Here is a 17,368-nt window from a genome sequence, read left to right on the forward strand (position 1 = left end):
GAGATTTTGAGGTTTGCGAGTTTTACTTCCATTCTATTTTGTGCTGGGAGTTGGGGAGCTGATGCCCTTTTTTTCCACCAATCTCCATGGTCTTTCTATATACAATGGCTATCTGAAGTAGGCAAATATCAGAGTTGTATTGAACATGACAATGAAATGAACCTTTGACAGCCACCCAAAAGAAGCAACACACAAAATACTGGAGGGACTCAGCAGGCCAGAGAGCATCTATGGAAAAAAAATACAGTCGATGTTTTGGGCAGAGATCCTTTGGCAGGACCATACCTTATATTGGTTTTGGTCAGCTTCTCGGTGATTTCTTTCTTGTGGACAATTGGCAGGTGGGTGGTCTCGGCCCGAAACATCGACTGTACATTTTTCCATAAATGTTTCCTGACCTGCTGAGTTCCTCCAGCATTTTGTGTGTTTCTTAGATTTCCAGCATCAGATTTTCTCTTGTTTGTGACCCAAAAAGAATTCGGCTTCATTTTTCAATATTTATGAATCTCTTCCACATTACAGTCTAGCTTAGAGCAACAATCTAACCTTGTCTCTGAACTGAGAAGGTAGAGACAGCAACGAGGTTTCTCACAGGTCGGCGACGGTGGCTTAAAAGTACAGAAGGGACGAGCAGGGCGGCCATTGTCCGGAGTAGGCCAGTGGTGAGAGTAGGAGCATCAGTCTTTGGCTCAAAGCAGGATTCAGCTTGGAAGAGGCATTGGCTCTGGATAAGCTTCTATTAAGTTTCCTTTTATTTCCTCTGACTGGATGCTGTATATTTGAACTTTCAGAAGGCCTTTGACAAGGTGCCACACATGAGGCTGCTTACCAGGTTATTACAGGAAATTTACTGGCATGGTTACAGCATCGGCTGATTGGTAGGAATCAGCAAGTGGGAATAAAAGGATCCTTTTCTGATTGGCTGCCAGCGACCAGAGGTGTTCTGCAGTGGTCGGTGTTGGGACCACTTCCTTTTACGCTGTATACAATGACTTAGATGATGGAATAGATGGCTTTGTTGCCATGTTTGCAGATGATACGAAGACTGGTGGAGGGGCAGGTAGTGTTGAGGAAACAGGTAGGCTGCAGAAGAGCTTAGACAGATTAAGAGAATGGGGAAGAAATACATCTGCAAGCTATTTTCTAAATGGGGAGACAATTCAAACATCTAAGATGCAAAAGGACTAGGGAGTCCTTGTGCCGAGCACTCGAAAGGTTAACTTGGAGGTGGAGAGGAAGACAAATGTTCGCTTTCATTTCAAGAGGTCTTGAATACAAGAGCAGGGATATGATGCTGAGTCTTTGTAAGATACTGGTAAGGTCCCACCTTGAGTATTGTGAAGAGTTTTGGGCCTCTCATCTTAGAAAAGATGTGCTGGCATTGGAGAGGGTTCAGAGGAGGTTCAAAAAGATAGTTCTGAGAATGAAAGGGTTATCATACAAAGAACATTTGATGACTCTGGGTCTGTACTTGCTAGAATTTAGAAGGATGAGGGGGTTCTCATTGAACCCTTTTCAATATTGAAAGGCCTAGACAAAGTAGATGTGGAACGGATGTTACTCATGGTGGGGGAGTCTAGGACGAGGGCACATCCTCAGTATATAGGGGCATCCATTTAAAACAGAGATGTGAAGAAATTTCTTTTGCCAGAGGGTGGTGAATTTGTGGATTTTATTACCACAGGCAGCTGTGGAGCCAAGGTCATTTGGTATATTTAAGGCAGTGCTTAAGTACTGCATGGCATCACAGTAATGGGGAGAAGGCTGGGGAGTGGGGCGGGGCGGGGGGGAGAGAAAAAGGATCAGCCATGATAGAATGCAGAGCAGACTCAATGGGCCAAATGGCAAAATTCTGCTCCTATGTCCTATGGTCTAACACTGAAAGAAAGAAACTTATCCATAGCTGGTTTAAAGGGCTATCTGGCATTGAGTTACCATGAGTAAAGGCACAATTTTTCAGTCTTCTTAGAGCATAGTTTGTGGAGTACGGAGCTCACACTGGACTTCAAGCATTTGTTTTATTTGTGGTCATATCATAATGAAAGAATGGAAAATCCTGATATTTGAGCAAGCATGCAAACATTTGACCTCCAAGTCTGCCAATTAGTGATCTACACCAAGAGTCTGAAAATTTATAACTTATGTCCTGCAGTAAAATATAGTTTCTTCATAGCCTTTGATACTGATGTACCACATTTATCTGTTGAGAGATGAAAATTTCTTAATATAGAGAAGGTAATATGTAAAGCCAAGAAACTGGGGAATTAGCAATTGACCTGTCACCCATTGTCAACAGTGGAGATTAGATCCAACCATAATTTACTTTGCATGTTCAGTGCGTTATTACTTTAAATGTTTTCTGAATCCACGACTTCACTTGACAACAGTCATTATTATTCCTTTCTTAAGTGCATAAACACAGGACTAAAACATCAATTGCAGTTTTAAAATATTTTGTGTCAGGAGACACATCCAATAACCTCGTTCACTATACATCTGACTAACTCCACTGAGCAAAGACAGAAGTGGATCAGTAAAGTCAAACTTTGTGCATTAAACCAAATTAATAGATTGTACCTATTTGTGAAGACTTTGCTGTAGTTGAAAACTTGGATCTCCAGCATTTCAGTCCCATTAATGTTGCTGGCAACAGGCCATCGGAAAGTCTGTCAATTAAGCAAAGGGATCAAAATAAGTAAGACTTGTCAGAGTAATTCCACAAACTGAGTATGAAAAGGAAATTATGAGCATTGTGGTATATTGATTACTGTAGGCAAGGCCCATGTAAGTGATAAACGACTATCACAATAGCATTCCCAGTGACATTTGAAGTGTACAAGTAGTAGCTTTCAGTAATATGGTACTATCTGAATGGATTGGGGGTGGTGGACGCTCTGTTCCAAGTGGATAGGAACACTCTGTTGGGGAAATCCAAAGGTGGTGGACTCTGTATGCATCAACAAAGGTTGGCACACAAACTCTTCTGTAGTTAGCAGTCACTGTTCTGTTACAATTGAACATCTTACAATTACATGCCAGCTACATAGCCTGCCTTCTGCCCCCACCCCCCGCCCCCGGATATTAATGGCAAAGATGTACTGAGAGAGCTTTACAATATCTACAAAACAAGCATGCAGTCTCTTCATAATTTACTCATACAGTTACTCATACATTGTGTTTTATAGGTTTATTTTAAAATTTACATCGTTTTTTATTGTGCACTGGAGTCACAGTAACAATTGTTTTGTTCTTGTTTCAGTTGCATGCTGAAGAATCACAGTAAGCAATCTTCAATCTTGAATGCAATAGTCATTGTGGTTTGCAGCCTATATACATATGCCAGCTCCTATTATGAGGGTTGAGATTCTCTATGATTTGGCTGTGATCAAGGACACATTTTTCCCCAAACACTAGGAATGCGCTAGTGAGATCAACCTAAATATTCACTGCTAGATAATCAGAAGGCAGAGTGAACAGCTACAACGTGGTCCAAGTCCTTCCATAATACTCAGAGTGGGCCTCAGACCTAAAGCATTAACTCTGTTTCTCTTTCACCCAGAAGGTATTATGAAAAGCTTGTCTTGCAGACTGTTAATACAGATCAATTCATTGCACATTGCATTGAGGTAGAGCAAAGTAAAACAATAACGGAAGTCAGAATAAGGTGTAACAGCTTCGGACAAAGTATGGTACAGGTGGACAATCAAGTGAAGGTTATACCAAGGGACCATATCAGCACCTATCACTTTTTGAATTTCTTTTCAGATAATTGTTAGGTTGTGAGCTCCAGGACTTTGACCCAGTGATGAAAAAAGAGCAATATAGGTCTAAGTCAAAATTAGTGTGTGACCTTAGGGGGACAGCTTGTAGAGGTGGCGTTACTACATGACTGCTCCCCTTACCTTTCCTGGTAGCACAGACTATGCAAGTCAGAGGTGGCGTCATGTTGATGAGGCAGGTTCTACTCAGTAATCTGACTCATACGATACAAACAATTGCTAAGCTTCTAAAGTGCTCAAATTCAAAACCATATCCTGGAACATTTTAAGAACAATGTATAAACAAAATGTACATACCTGCCATTAGAACTCATAAATCATGCACCCCATAAAAGTTTATCAACCTTAATTTGAATGGTTAGATTGTTATAAACTATAGACCTTTATATCAGTGATGAATTGTCCAATAATAATTGCCGTCAATTTTAATAAATGCTTCAAGGGGTAAATTTCCTGGACCAAAAAGTCACAGATTAAAAGCAGAGCCCATCATTGTTCCAAGGGAAGATTTATTACACTGTATAAATGACAAATTGAATAGGACTATGGAGAGCTTGTACTGGAATTAGTGAACAACCAAAAAGCTGTCTGAAAAATATTGGCTGAACAGCCTCCATCAGTGCTGGAACCTTCTACATATCATTGATTCTGTGCAAATTGATTTTAATTGTAAGTTTACAGAGCCAGATATACGTAATGATTCCCATCTCTATGTTTGTAATTCAACTGACAATTCTTTCATACCTTTTTCCAGACAGCTAATTTTTATTCTTCAGACCTTCCAGCAGGTTGTTTGACATTTCGGGCTGAGACCCTTCGTCAGGACTAACTGAAAGGAAAGATAGTAAGAGATTTGAAAGACTGGAAGGGGTACCTGGTTACGACTGAAGATCTGTGCTGACCAACCGGCTGGAGTGTTCACTGAGATCTTCAACCTCTCGCTTAGCAGTGTGTGGTACCCACCTGCTTCAAGCAGGCTTCAATTATAACGGTGCCCAAGAACAGCGTAGTGACCTGCCTCAGGTACAACTGGGTGGTAGTCATTCTGTCCACAGTAATTAAGTGTTTTGAGAGGTTGTTGACTAAACGTTTTTGCTCCCGCCTTAGAGATGACTTGGATCTGCTCCAATTTGCCGACTGGAGTAGCAAGTCTACAACAGATGTCATCTCATTGGCTCTTCCTCAATCCTGGAACATCTGGAGAGTAAAGATGCATACACCTGGCTGCTCCGTATTGACTACAGTTCAACATTCAATACCATCAAAACTAATCAATAAGCTCCAAGACCTTTTTATGCAATTGGATGGTGGATTTTCTTATGTGTAGAGCCCAGTCTGTTTGGATTGGCATCAAAATCTCCTCCATAATCTCCATCAACACAGGTGCACCACAGGGCTGTGTGCTTAGACCCCTGCTGTACTCATTTTACACCCTTGACTGCATGACTAAGCACATCTTCCACTGCCATATTCAAGTTTGCTGATGACACCACTGTTGTGGGCCAAATCAAAGGTGATGATGAATCAGCATACATGAGGGAGATTGAGAATTTGGCTGCGTGGTGCCATAACAACAACCTCTCACTCAATGTCAGCAAGAGCAAGGAACAGATTATAGACTTCAGGAGAGGGAAACCAAAGGTCCATGAGCCAGTTCTCATCGGAGGATCAGAGGTGGAGAGTGTTAGCAACTTTAGATTCCTGGGTGTTACTATTTTAGAGAACCTGTCCTGGACCCAGCATGCAAGTGCAATTGCAAAGAAAGCGCAGCAGCACCTTTACTTCCTTAGGAGTCTGTGGAGATAAGGATGGTATCTAAAACTTTGACAAGCTTCAGTAGATGCATAGTGGAGAGTATATAGACAGGCTGCAGAATGACCTGGTATGGAAACACCAATGCCCACAAAAGGAAGTGGATTCAAGCCAGTTTATCATAGATAAAGCCCTCCCAACCATTGAGCAAATCTGCATGAAATGGTGTTGTAGGAATGCAGTATCCATCAGAGATTCCTACTTCCAAAGTCATGCTCTTTTCTCGCTGCTGCCATCAGGTAGAAGGCACAGGTGCCTCAGGACTCACACTACCACGTTCAAGAACAGTTACTGCCCCTCAACAACACTCACTTGAAATGTTCCTACAACCCATGATTACACTTTAAGGACTCTTCATCTCATGTTCTTGTTATTTATTGCTATTGATTTATATTTGCATAGTTGGTTGTTTTCTGCACTCTTGTTGATCTTTTACTGATCCTGTATAGCTACTATTCTATTGATTTGCTGATTATTCCCACAGGAAAATGAATCTTAGGATTGGATATGATGACGTGTATGCATTTTGATAATATAATTTACTTTGAACTTTATATCCAGTTAATCATATATCAACAACAGAGTGGGAAGTTCTGCACAATCTCCCCTAGCTGGTAAAGGCTCATCCTCTGTTGTCCTATGATAGTGCACCTCTCTTATAAAAATCAGGTTCTACAGTGTTTTGCTCCTGACTAGAAACCAAACCCATCAATCAGGGTTCATTGCTGAAGAAAACGCTTGTCACAACAAACTAACTTGAACCCAAAGTTTAAGTACGCTAAAATAACATTGCCAGGTTAAACTGTGATTCACTTGTATTTCTTCCAATTTAGTCTATTGTGGTGGTGTGCACTATATGATTGCTGCAACATTAGAGAATCTAAGTGATGGCTGTGTGGAACGCTTGTAATGGCTGCATGGGCGGTCTTCAGCTTCTAATTGAAGATCATTTCTATTCTCTATCCAAATCCCACTCTGGCTTTGCTGTCCTTGTCTTCTTACACTATTCTAATGAAGCCCAAACCAAGTTTAAGAAATAGCACTTCATTTTCTGATTCGGCGCACTACACCCCTCGGGATTCCACACTGAATTTAACTGTTCCAGTCAAGCAGATTTCTAGTGCGTATCAGAAATAGCCAGTGTTTGATTTCTAAATTCCGACTTGTCACATATGTATCAAAATATACAGAGAAATGTGTTATTTGCATCAAATCAGTGAGAACTCTGCTGTGGGCAGCCCACAAGAGTTGCCACAGCTCTGGCATCAACATAGCATGCCCCCAACTTAAAAACTGTAATTGCATGTCTTTGGAATATGGGATGAAACCGGAAGACCCAGAGGAAACCCATGTGTTCACAGGGAGAACATAGAAACTCCTTACAGGCAGCGATCTGTGATTGCTGGCACTGTAAAGGAATTGCACTAACTGCAATGCTATTATGCCGCTGCACATTGTGCCACCTTGTTTTACAAGGTCATAGCATTTTTCCTACAGTATGGTGCCCAGAAATAGATTACATCAGCTGTGGTTCAAGGTTTGTCTAAATTTTATAGAAATTTAGACAAACCTTTTCAACTTCTGTACTACAGTCCATTTTTAAAACCAATGGTCAAGGAGGCTTTCTGACAGCATCCTCAAATTCTGCTACCATTTTCAAAGATGCATCAGCACACTTTTGGTTCTCTTTTTTTTCTGTAATCCCTTGAAAGTGTATCATTTTATTTAAACCACCTCTCTTTGTTCTTTCTGCAAAGTTGATTCACTGCATGGTACTCTGCATTAAATTTTATCCATCAGTCTTCTTCCTCTTACTATCCTCTCTCCTGCATTACTATTTGCATTTGTATCATCATTAAATGTAATGGCAATAACATCACATCCTGAACAGGGTCCAAACCATTAATATAATTCAGAAATGTAGATCTAATTACCTACACTTATTTCCAATTACTCAAAATTCTACTGTTTCTGTCCTAAACCCATTGCTGCTAACTATTTTTAATGTATGGGGGACAAACATTTGTAAGTCACTTGGTTTTACATTATCAATAATAAAATAGCCATAAAATATATACAGTAAATGGTTCATTTCGAGACTTGGAGCTTATTTTTGTGATGTTATACAAGGAAAACTGAAGTGTGTACAGGCAGACTGTACCATGTATATTCCCATTATTTTTCTACCAAGTTGAAAGTTGTACTTTCGTTCATCTAGGTAATGTTACCCTCAGTGATTATAATGGCCTCTCTAAATTCTATTGAGCTAATCAACAGCTGAAGAAGAATGGCAACTACACTCAGTGCAATCATTTGGACTGCTCCACCATTCTATTAAATGAGAATTTTTAATTGTCAACTAATCATGTGTTGATTGATGAAAGCAGTAATGAGAGTTCGCCTTGTACTAATTTCTCTGAAGTGAATGGTGTTGTGGTTTCACACATTTTTGTCTAATTAAAAGGATAAATTGCAGTTCACCTTTATTGCAATACAAAGTGCAGACTTTTCATTTAAAAAACTAACATCCAATAAGGTACACTTTATTACTACAAACAAGAGAAAATCTGCAGATGCTGGAAATCCAAGCAACACACATAAAATGCTGGAGGAGCTCAGCAGGCCAGGCAGCATCTATGGAAAAGAGTACAGTTGGAGCCAAGGAATCGACTGCCTGGCCTGTGAGTTCCTTCAGTATTTTGTGTGTTATGACAAAAATTACATGTTTGCTCCAAGAATCTAATGCTCAGAACAACTGTACTATATATATTCTTTGTCACAAGAGCCAACCAGGCCACGCTGTCCCAGACCAGGTATGCTGCACACCATGTTACTTATAGCCCCTTCCTACTGGTACTGTTTGTGAAGGCCGACCCATTTGGCCAGTTGGTGCAGGTTCCATTCAGTGACCAGGTTTTAGATGTTATTTTCTGATTTTTATTTGACCATAAAATACTTTTAAGACACCTCTTCTGAAGAAAAATTCTTATAATTAGAGACATTTCAGTTTGTAATGATTTAATCTAAATGATTAAAAGTAAATTTAATTGAAAAACAAAATTAAACAATGAAAAGTAATCAGAAACATTAATGCAAGATTAGTCCACCACATACTTTTACAGTGGGGTCATTGGTGATCCAATTCACTGTTGCTACATTAGTCATCCTAATGAAAAGCTGAGTGCCTGTTGTGAGTGCACATGGTTCTATGCTGCCCCAAGCAGCTGTATAGTAACAGACTCTGACATGCCCAATTTCAGGGTTGCATCCTGAAATAACATCAGCTGCAGTTGGAAGATCATTAACTTGAAGCATGCACTCTGGTCTGCTAAATTTTTGATGGTGTTCTAGTGTAAGGAGATGAGGGTAGCAATGAAGTTCAGTGCAGTCTCTCTAAAGATTTTGTAGTGAAGCACCAACTCTAGTGTCCTTCCATCAGTGGACAGCCAGAGATTGGGTCCTGTGTAAAAGCCTTGCAAATGCTTCATTCACATTTTGCTTTTCGGAACCATGAGTGGAATTGAAATATTCTAAGAGATTTGTTGGTATAAGGAATACAGAAAAAGATTGTAGATGAGCGAAGTAGAAATTATATCATCTATTCTCACTGGATTTAGTGAAGAGTCCATCAATGGAATAAACAGCAGGAGTTGCCAATTCTGACCTCAAGAAATCTTGGGACTTCTGCATCTCTTCATATATCTGCTCCTGTGTCTTATCATCTTAATATATGCCCAGGTGTAAACAGCATATCCTTTGGAAATATTATTTTCAGTTTGCAAGATTTGGCCCAGTTCATTACCCTCAAGCTTTAAAAGAATAAAACCACACTTCACAATACTTCTAATTTTTGCTTTTACTTATTCACCAGCTATCCTTCCTTCAATTCACTTCTCTGCCAAAGAGCTATTTAATTCTTTCTTTTCAATGGCCATAGTTTGGGAAAGAGAAATTAACGTATCATAAAAAAACATCATTATCACAAAAGTTCTTTGCCACGAGTCGAGAGCGACTTCAACTTTCCACCTGAATTCAATTTTCTGTGGATTAAAATTTTCAGTGGGAATTAAATCTGTTTCATTGACAGGTTTATAAACAGTTAAATCAATTAACATGGAGCTAAATTCCCTGGAGACAGAGCTCAGAGCTGCACTATTTCAAGGTAGAAATTAAGTGGTCAGTATTTATAGTCAGAAATGAGAAATTGCTGAAATACTTCTCATCAACTTTTCCCATATAATTCTTCTCAATGTTTGAGTGGTTTAAGTATCTGCTTCAGTACTGTTAAATGACTTTAAGAGAGGAATTGCACAATTGAAAAGGCAGGATGATTTAGGTGAGCCTGAAGTTAAAGTCCGTCCCGAGCCTTATAGGCTCATGTTTATGCCAGTTTTTGTGACATGAAGCGACTGAGTACAAGACTCCCCCTCCCCCCCCCCCCTGGATAGGACACCAGTCTATCGCGAGGTTAACCCCCAGCATTTTGCCAGTACCCATTTTCTGCTGGGTGGACTGGAGTAAAGTGCTGAGAGCCATTTTCAGCTGTGGTAAAGTGCCTTGCTCAAGGACACAACACGCTGCCTTGGCTGGGGCTCAGATCACTAGTCCAACGCCTTAACCACTTGGCCATGCACCACAGGTGAGCCTGAGGGACTTTTACGATGGTAACAGATGGGATGCAGTTTGACTAATATAGTACTTAACTTCAATATGCAGGTAGAAAACACAGAAGTTCCAGAATGGTGTAGTTTTATGGGCATGGAGAATTGGTGGATACACAGGAAGAGTTAGATGCTGAAATTGGTTTCCGTACTAAAAATAGACAGACAACACATTTTTTGTATATATGAAATACAGTGCAGATATCCAGAGGTGCTTGGGATGAACTGTGCTGTTTTAAGGTACATCCTGCATCATGTAGTCTATTTTACATGTGAAAGCATCAACTAAAAAGTTACAGCATCCACTTGTTATAATGGTTGACTGCAAGTGCAGAAACTGATTTGCAATCAACAAAAATGAGTTTAACCATCTTGTTATTATGAAGCAACTTTGTCATGAGAGAAATTAAAGTAGTCAACTACATTTGGGAATAACTTTTATGACTCAAAGTTTTATAAATCCCTGTGGCGGTGGGCCAGAGAAATTGCTTCTGTGCTGCATCTCCCTGTGACATTAATTCTTTCAAATATGGGTTGCGTCCTGCACCAACACATCACAATCAGGAAGGTGTACCAGAGTAAGAAGTTCCACAAGACCATGGATCTGTGCCTGGAAAATCTTGCTTCAGCCTGGAGTGTCCACGCCAAGGCGCAGGCCTGGGCAAGATTGTATGGAAGACAGGCTGTTGCCCAAGCAGCAAGTCTCCCTCTCCACATCACCGATGTTGGCCAAGGGAAGGGCAAGGGCTGATATTGCTTGGCACCAGTATTGTCGCAGGAGTTGCCAGAATGAGATTGAAGGCAATGTCGGACTGCCTTAGGGACTCCAGCTCTGGATTTGTCCTCAGGGTTTACTTCCAAAGCCTTTCTCATAAGTGGGTATGGCCGTGAGGCAGTGGAGATTTGAAATCAGAGTTTTCCCTCTCTTAGATGGACTGTCTTCCCAGGCTGACGAGCTCCATCTGCCCAAAGAAGTTCCAAATATATTCCTGTGAATACCACCTTCTGTGATATCAGTTTCAGTGAAGGAGTTTCAAAATCACTCATGCATCCACTTGCTTCTCTAAAACATGCAACAAATGGGGCAGAGAGCCAGCACTACCATGTGAGAATCAGAACCAGGCTGACCATCACTGACATATGTCATGAAAGTTTTTGTTTTGCAGCAGCAGTACAGAGCAAAACAAACTATAAGACTATAGATTTCAAGAACAAAAAAAAGTGCAAATGAGCAATCTGATGGTAGAAGAGAAAAAACTGTTTCTAAAGCATTGAGTGCAGTCTTCAGAATTCTCAATCTCCTCCACGATGGAAGGAATGAGAAAGGGGCACGCTGCAGATGATGTCCTTAACTATGGTTGTCACTTTCTTAATTGAATTTATTTAAATCTTACATCCACCCCACAATGCGAGAGAGTAAAAACTTTTGCATTATGACTCTGTCACAGTGTACAGGCATGTGAATTTGTAAGTTTAATGGCTTGTAGAAAGAATCTGTTCTGCAGCCTGCTGGTCCTGGCTTTAATGCTGCGATACAGTTTGCCAGACAGAAGCAGCTGAAACAGTTTATGGTTGGGGTGACTGGTGTGCCCGATGATCTTCCAGGCCTTCTTTATGCATCTGCTGCTATAAATGTCCTCAATGGAGGGAAATTATCAAGGTTGGTGCAGTTCCTGTACCAGGCGGTGATACAGCCTCAGGATGCTCTCAATGGTGTCTTGAGCATTTGGGGGCTCGTGTTCAGTTGCCTGAGGTGGAAGAGATGCTGTTGTGCTTTTTTTGCTACACAGCCGGAGTGTACAGTGCAGGTGAGATCTTTGGTGATTTGTATACCGAGGAACTTGAAACTACTCAACTGTAGTCCCATTGATATTGATTGGAGTGAGCCAGTCTCTGTTCCTCCTGTAATCCATGACCAGCTCTTTTGTTTTTTGGACATTGAGGAAGAGGTTGTTATCTTGGTACCACTCAGTCAGGGTGTTAACCTCTCCTCTATAAGCTGTCTCGTCACTGCTAGAAATAAGGCTGATCAATGTCATGTCATCTGTGAATTTGATCAGCAGATTGGAGCTGTGTGTGGCAGCACAGTTGTGGGTATAAAGTAGATGAGGGAACTCGGGACACAACCCTAGCAGGCACCTGTGTTGAGAAGCAGATGTGAGGGAGCCCATCCTTATCACCTGTCGGCGATCTGACAGGAAGCCCAGGCAGGGCACTTGAGGCACGGCTCTTGATATCCTTGATGTTGGGGAGGTTGTACCCATGTTGGAGCCGGCTGTGTCTATAACACTCTGCAGCTTATTTTGATCTTGCACATTGGAGCTTCCATACCAGGTGGTAATGTAACCTGTTAGAACGCTCTCCAACATACATCTGTAGAAATCTGCAAGTTTCTGGTGACATACCAAATCTCCTCAGATTCCTAATGAGGTATAGCCACTACCATGCCTTTTTCATGACTACATCGATATATTGGGCCCAGGACAGATCTTATGGGAACCCAATGCCAAGGAACTTGAAGTTACTCACTCTTCCCACCACTGACACTTCAATGAAGACGGGAGTGCATTCTCTCATATTTCCCTTCCTGAAGTCCACAATCAATTCTTTGTTCTTACTGATATTGACTGCAAGATTGCTGTTGAGCAATCACTCAACCAAACATGTCATTTTACCATTCTGTGTTATTAGCTCGGCTCACTGGGTGAAACCTCCAGTAAGACAGCTTCTTGAGAGTGTCATCTGCTGTGCTGTCAATTTCCTCTCAGCTCTCACTTCCACATGGTTCATCTCTCAGTCATCTCTCCACTTTTCCTCATTTGCCTGTCACCTCCACATGGCTCATCTCTCAATCTTGTCTTTCCACTCTGGAGTTATCCTCCTGACCCTAACATGGCTGAAATATAAACCTGGAAAAACAGAATTAAAACATATAGCTATGGAATACTAAAGGAAGGGAATCTTATAAAAATAAATATAATTACAAGGAAAGCATGGCCGTGCCTCTACTTCCTTAGGAGTCTGTGGAGATTTAGCATGTCAAAAACATCAGCAAACTTCTATAGATGTGTGGTGGAAAGTGTGCTGCCTGGCTGCATTGTGGCCTGGTATGGAAACACCAATGCCTTAGAGCAGAAAATCCTACAAAAGGTAGTGGATTCAGCCCAGTATAACGCGGGTAAAACTCTCCCAACCACTAAGCATGGCTACAGGAAATACAGACAGACATACTTTATTGATCCCGAGGGAAACTGGGTTTCATTACAGCCGCACCAACCAAGAATAGTGAAGAAATATAGCAATATCAAACCATAAATAATTAAATAATAAGTTAATCATGCCAAGTGGAAATAAGTCCAGGACCAGCCTATTGGCACAGGGTGTCTGACACTCTGAGGGAGGAGTTGTAAAGTTTGGTGGCCACAGGTAGGAATGACTTCCTATGACACTCAGTGTTACATCTCGGTGGAATGAATCTCTGGCTGATTGTACTCCTGTGCCTAACCAGTACATTATGGAGTGGATGGGAGACATGGTCCAAGATGGCATGCAACTTGGATGATATCCTCTTTCCAGACACCACCATTAGAGAGTCCAGTTCCACCCCCACAACATCACTGGCCTTACGAATAAGTTTGTTGATTCTGCTGGTGTCTGCTACCCTCAGTCTGCTGCCCCAGCACACAACAGCAAACATGATAGTACTGGCCACCACAGCCTCGTAGAACTTCCTCAGCATTGCCTGGCAGATGTTAAAGGACCTCAGTCTCCTCAGGAAGTAGAGATGGCTCTGACCCTTCTTGTAGACAGCCTCAGTGTTCTTTGACCAGTCCAGTTCATTGTCCATTTGTATCCCCAGGTATTTGTAATCCTCCACCATGTCCACACTGATCTCTTGGATGGAAACAAGGGTCACCAGTGCCTTAGCCCTCCTCAGGTCCACCACCAGCTCCTTAGTCTTTTTCATATTAAGCTGCAGATGATTCTGCTCACACCATGTGACAAAGTTTCCCACCGTTGCCCTGTACTCAACCTCATCTCCCTTGCTGATGCATCCAACTATGGCAGAGTCATCAGAAAACTTCTGAAGATGGCAAATCTCTGTGTTGTAGCTGAAGTCCGAGGTGTAAATGGTGAAGAGAAAGGGAGACAGGACAGTCCCCTGTGGTGCCCCAGTGCTGCTGACCACTCTGTCTGACTCACAGTGTTGCAAGCACACGTACTGTGGTCTGCCAGTCAGGTAATCAATAATCCATGACACCGGGGAAGCATCCATCTGCATCACTGTCAGCTTCTCACCCAGCAGAGCAGGGTGGATGGTGTTTAACGCACTGGAGAAGTCAAAAAACATGACCCTCACAGTGCTCACTAGCTTGTCTAGGTGGGCGTAGACACGGGTTCAGCAGGTAGATGATGGCATCCTCAACTCCTAGTCAGGGCTGTTAGGCAAACTGGAGGGGGTCTAAGTGTGGCCTAACCATAGGCCAGAGCTGCTCTAGAACAAGTCTCTCCAGGGTCTTCATGATGTGGGAGGTCAACGCCACTGGTCTGTAGTCATTGGAGCCACTGGGGCACAGTGTCTTCGGTACAGGGACAAGGCAGGACATCTTCCACAGCACAGGAACCCTGCACAGGAATACTGTCATAGAAAAGCAACATCCATCCTCACCACCCAGGCTATGCTCTTTTCTCACTGCTGCCATCAGGTAGAAGGTACAGGTGATTCAGGACTTGCACCAGCAGGTTCAAGAACAGTTACCACCTCTCAAACACCAGACTCTTGAACACATGGGGCTAAACTACTCTATTTCTACTTCTGATGTTCCCACAACCAATGGTCTCACTTTAAAGACTCTTTATCTTGTTACTTCATGCTCATTATTTATTGCCATTTATTTGTATTTGCATTTGCAGTTTGTTGTCCATTGATCTTGTTTACAGTAACCGTTCTACAGGTTTGCTATGTAGGCCCACAGGAAAAAGAGTCTCAGGAATGTATGTGGTGACATTTACATAGTCTGATAATAAATTATACTTTGAAATTTATATTGAAGATGTAAATTTCAGATACTCTGGAAGATTACAGAACCCATCAGTAGAAATTCCCTGAACATTTTAAGGATGATTTCCAATTCATAAGGAGATTGCACCAAAAGACAACATACTGATGGTCATTCTGTAAGAATAACAAATCAAAATATATAGCTATTCAGGAAAAGCCGAGGTCAATCCTGAGGATTGGGGCTCGAGGGTCAATTGGACATCGAGGCTCAAGGTCTGGAACTCAAAGTCTGCAAGTCTTTGTGAGACCACTGGGAAATTCAAAGCCCAATGTCTATGAACCATAGTCCATATCCACTGGAGCTGGAAGCTGAAGGCGGCTGTCCTGTGGTTAGAAGACTGTATGTATGTGTGGGTGTTAAGGAGGAACAGGTTTTACTTTGCTGTTGTTTTGTTGTCATGTTCTGTTTTGTTTTGTGGGCATGCTGTGTTGGTGCTGGAATGTGTGGTGATATGTGCAGGTACAAATGACACATTTCACTGTATGTTTCGATGTACACAATAAATAAATGTGAATCCTGAATTTTGAAATGACTATACAGTTGATTGCATGCCACATTCCAGTAGAGTGAAGGAAAGGAGTGGGACATGGGAATAACTATAGTGCAATTAGAGGACTTTATCCCCACCTGCCTTCATCCATCACCTTTCAGCCTGCAACACACACAATACCGGAGGAGCTCTGCAGGTCAAGCAGTATCTATGGAAATTAATATTTGGGCCAAGACCCTTCATCATGATTGGACAGGAAGGGGGAAGACAGCAGAATAAAAAGTCAGGGGAGGGGTAGTATGACTAGCTAGAAGGTGATGAGTGAATCTAGGTGGGTGGGATGGCAAAGGGCTGGAGAGGAGAGTTGATCATGGAGGAAAGAGGAGGACGACCAGAGTGAGCTGATAGGCAGGTGAGGTGAGGAGAAGATTAAGAGGCCAGAGAAGGGAATCGAAGAGGGAAGGAGGGGTAGTGATTACCAGGAGGTGAAATTGATGCTGATGACAACAGAATATGAGGTATTGCTCCTCCACTCTGAGAATAGCCTTGTTGTGGCAAAAGAGGTGGCCATGAGCCGACATGTCAGAACAGAATGGAGAGAGGAATTAAAATGGTTGGCCATTGGGAAATTCCACTTTTGGCAGATGAAGCGGAAGTGCTCATCAAAGTAGACCCTCAGTTTATGTCGGGGTTCACTAATGTAGAGAAGGCCGCATAGGGAGCACTGGATAACATCAACAGATTCACAAGTGAAGTGTTGCCTCACCTGGAAGGACTGTTTGGGGCCCTGAATGGACAGGTGTAGTATTTCTGTCGCTTCTATGTGCCAGGAGGGAGGTAAATGTGGAGGGATGAATGGACGAGGGATTCATGGAGGAAGCAATCTCTGTGGAAAGTGAAAATGGGTGGTGGGGGGAAGGGTAAAGTAGTATTTAAACAACATTTCACTTTTTCCTCTGCCCCTTCTTCTGTTCTCTTACTTCTTTTCAACAGCTGCTTGTCGCCTCCCCCGATGCTCTTCCATCTTCCCTTTCCCCTAAGGCTCATTCTCCTCTCCTATCAGATTCCTTCTTCTCCTGCCCTTTACCTTTCCCAGCCACTGTCACCTATCACCTTCTCGCTTCAACCCCCATCTTTTTACTCTGTTATATTTCCCCTTCATTTCCAATCCTGGGGAAGGGTCTCGGCCTGAAGCAGCAGCTCTTTCTTCATTTCATAGGTGCTGCCTGAGATGCAGAGTTCCTCCAGCATTTTGTGTGTGTTGCATTTCCAGCATCTTCAGATTCTCTAGTGTTTATAATGTTAACGCATTATCTTTTGTCTTCATCTGTTCAGGAGGATGTTTATACTTCTTTAAAAATATGGAGCCAATAAAGGAAAGATGTGATAAATCTATTCCCTTCAGTATAAAGGAAAGTGTGGATAGTCAGAGGCTTTTTCCCAGGGCTGAAATGGTTGCCACAAGAGCACACAGGTGCTGGGAAGAAGGTACAAAGGAGATGTCAGGGACAAGGTTTTTTTACTCAGAGAGTGGTGAGTGTGTGGAATGGGCTGCCTGAGGCA

At 42.1% G+C, this 17,368-nt stretch overlaps 1 protein-coding gene across 5 annotated transcripts in view; it reads right to left on the reverse strand.

Moving 5' to 3' along the window:
• otofa (otoferlin a) overlaps positions 1-17,368 on the reverse strand; it is a 351,746-nt gene that overhangs the window by 272,054 nt on the left and 62,324 nt on the right. For all 5 annotated transcript variants that reach the window (XM_059981755.1, XM_059981752.1, XM_059981757.1 and 2 more), the window contains exon 3: positions 2,578-2,666. In XM_059981755.1, the coding sequence (XP_059837738.1) occupies positions 2,578-2,666 (89 nt within the window). The remainder of the gene's footprint in view (positions 1-2,577; positions 2,667-17,368) is intronic.

This window comes from Hypanus sabinus, chromosome 10, assembly GCF_030144855.1.
Source record: "Hypanus sabinus isolate sHypSab1 chromosome 10, sHypSab1.hap1, whole genome shotgun sequence".
Lineage (NCBI taxonomy): Eukaryota > Metazoa > Chordata > Chondrichthyes > Myliobatiformes > Dasyatidae > Hypanus > Hypanus sabinus.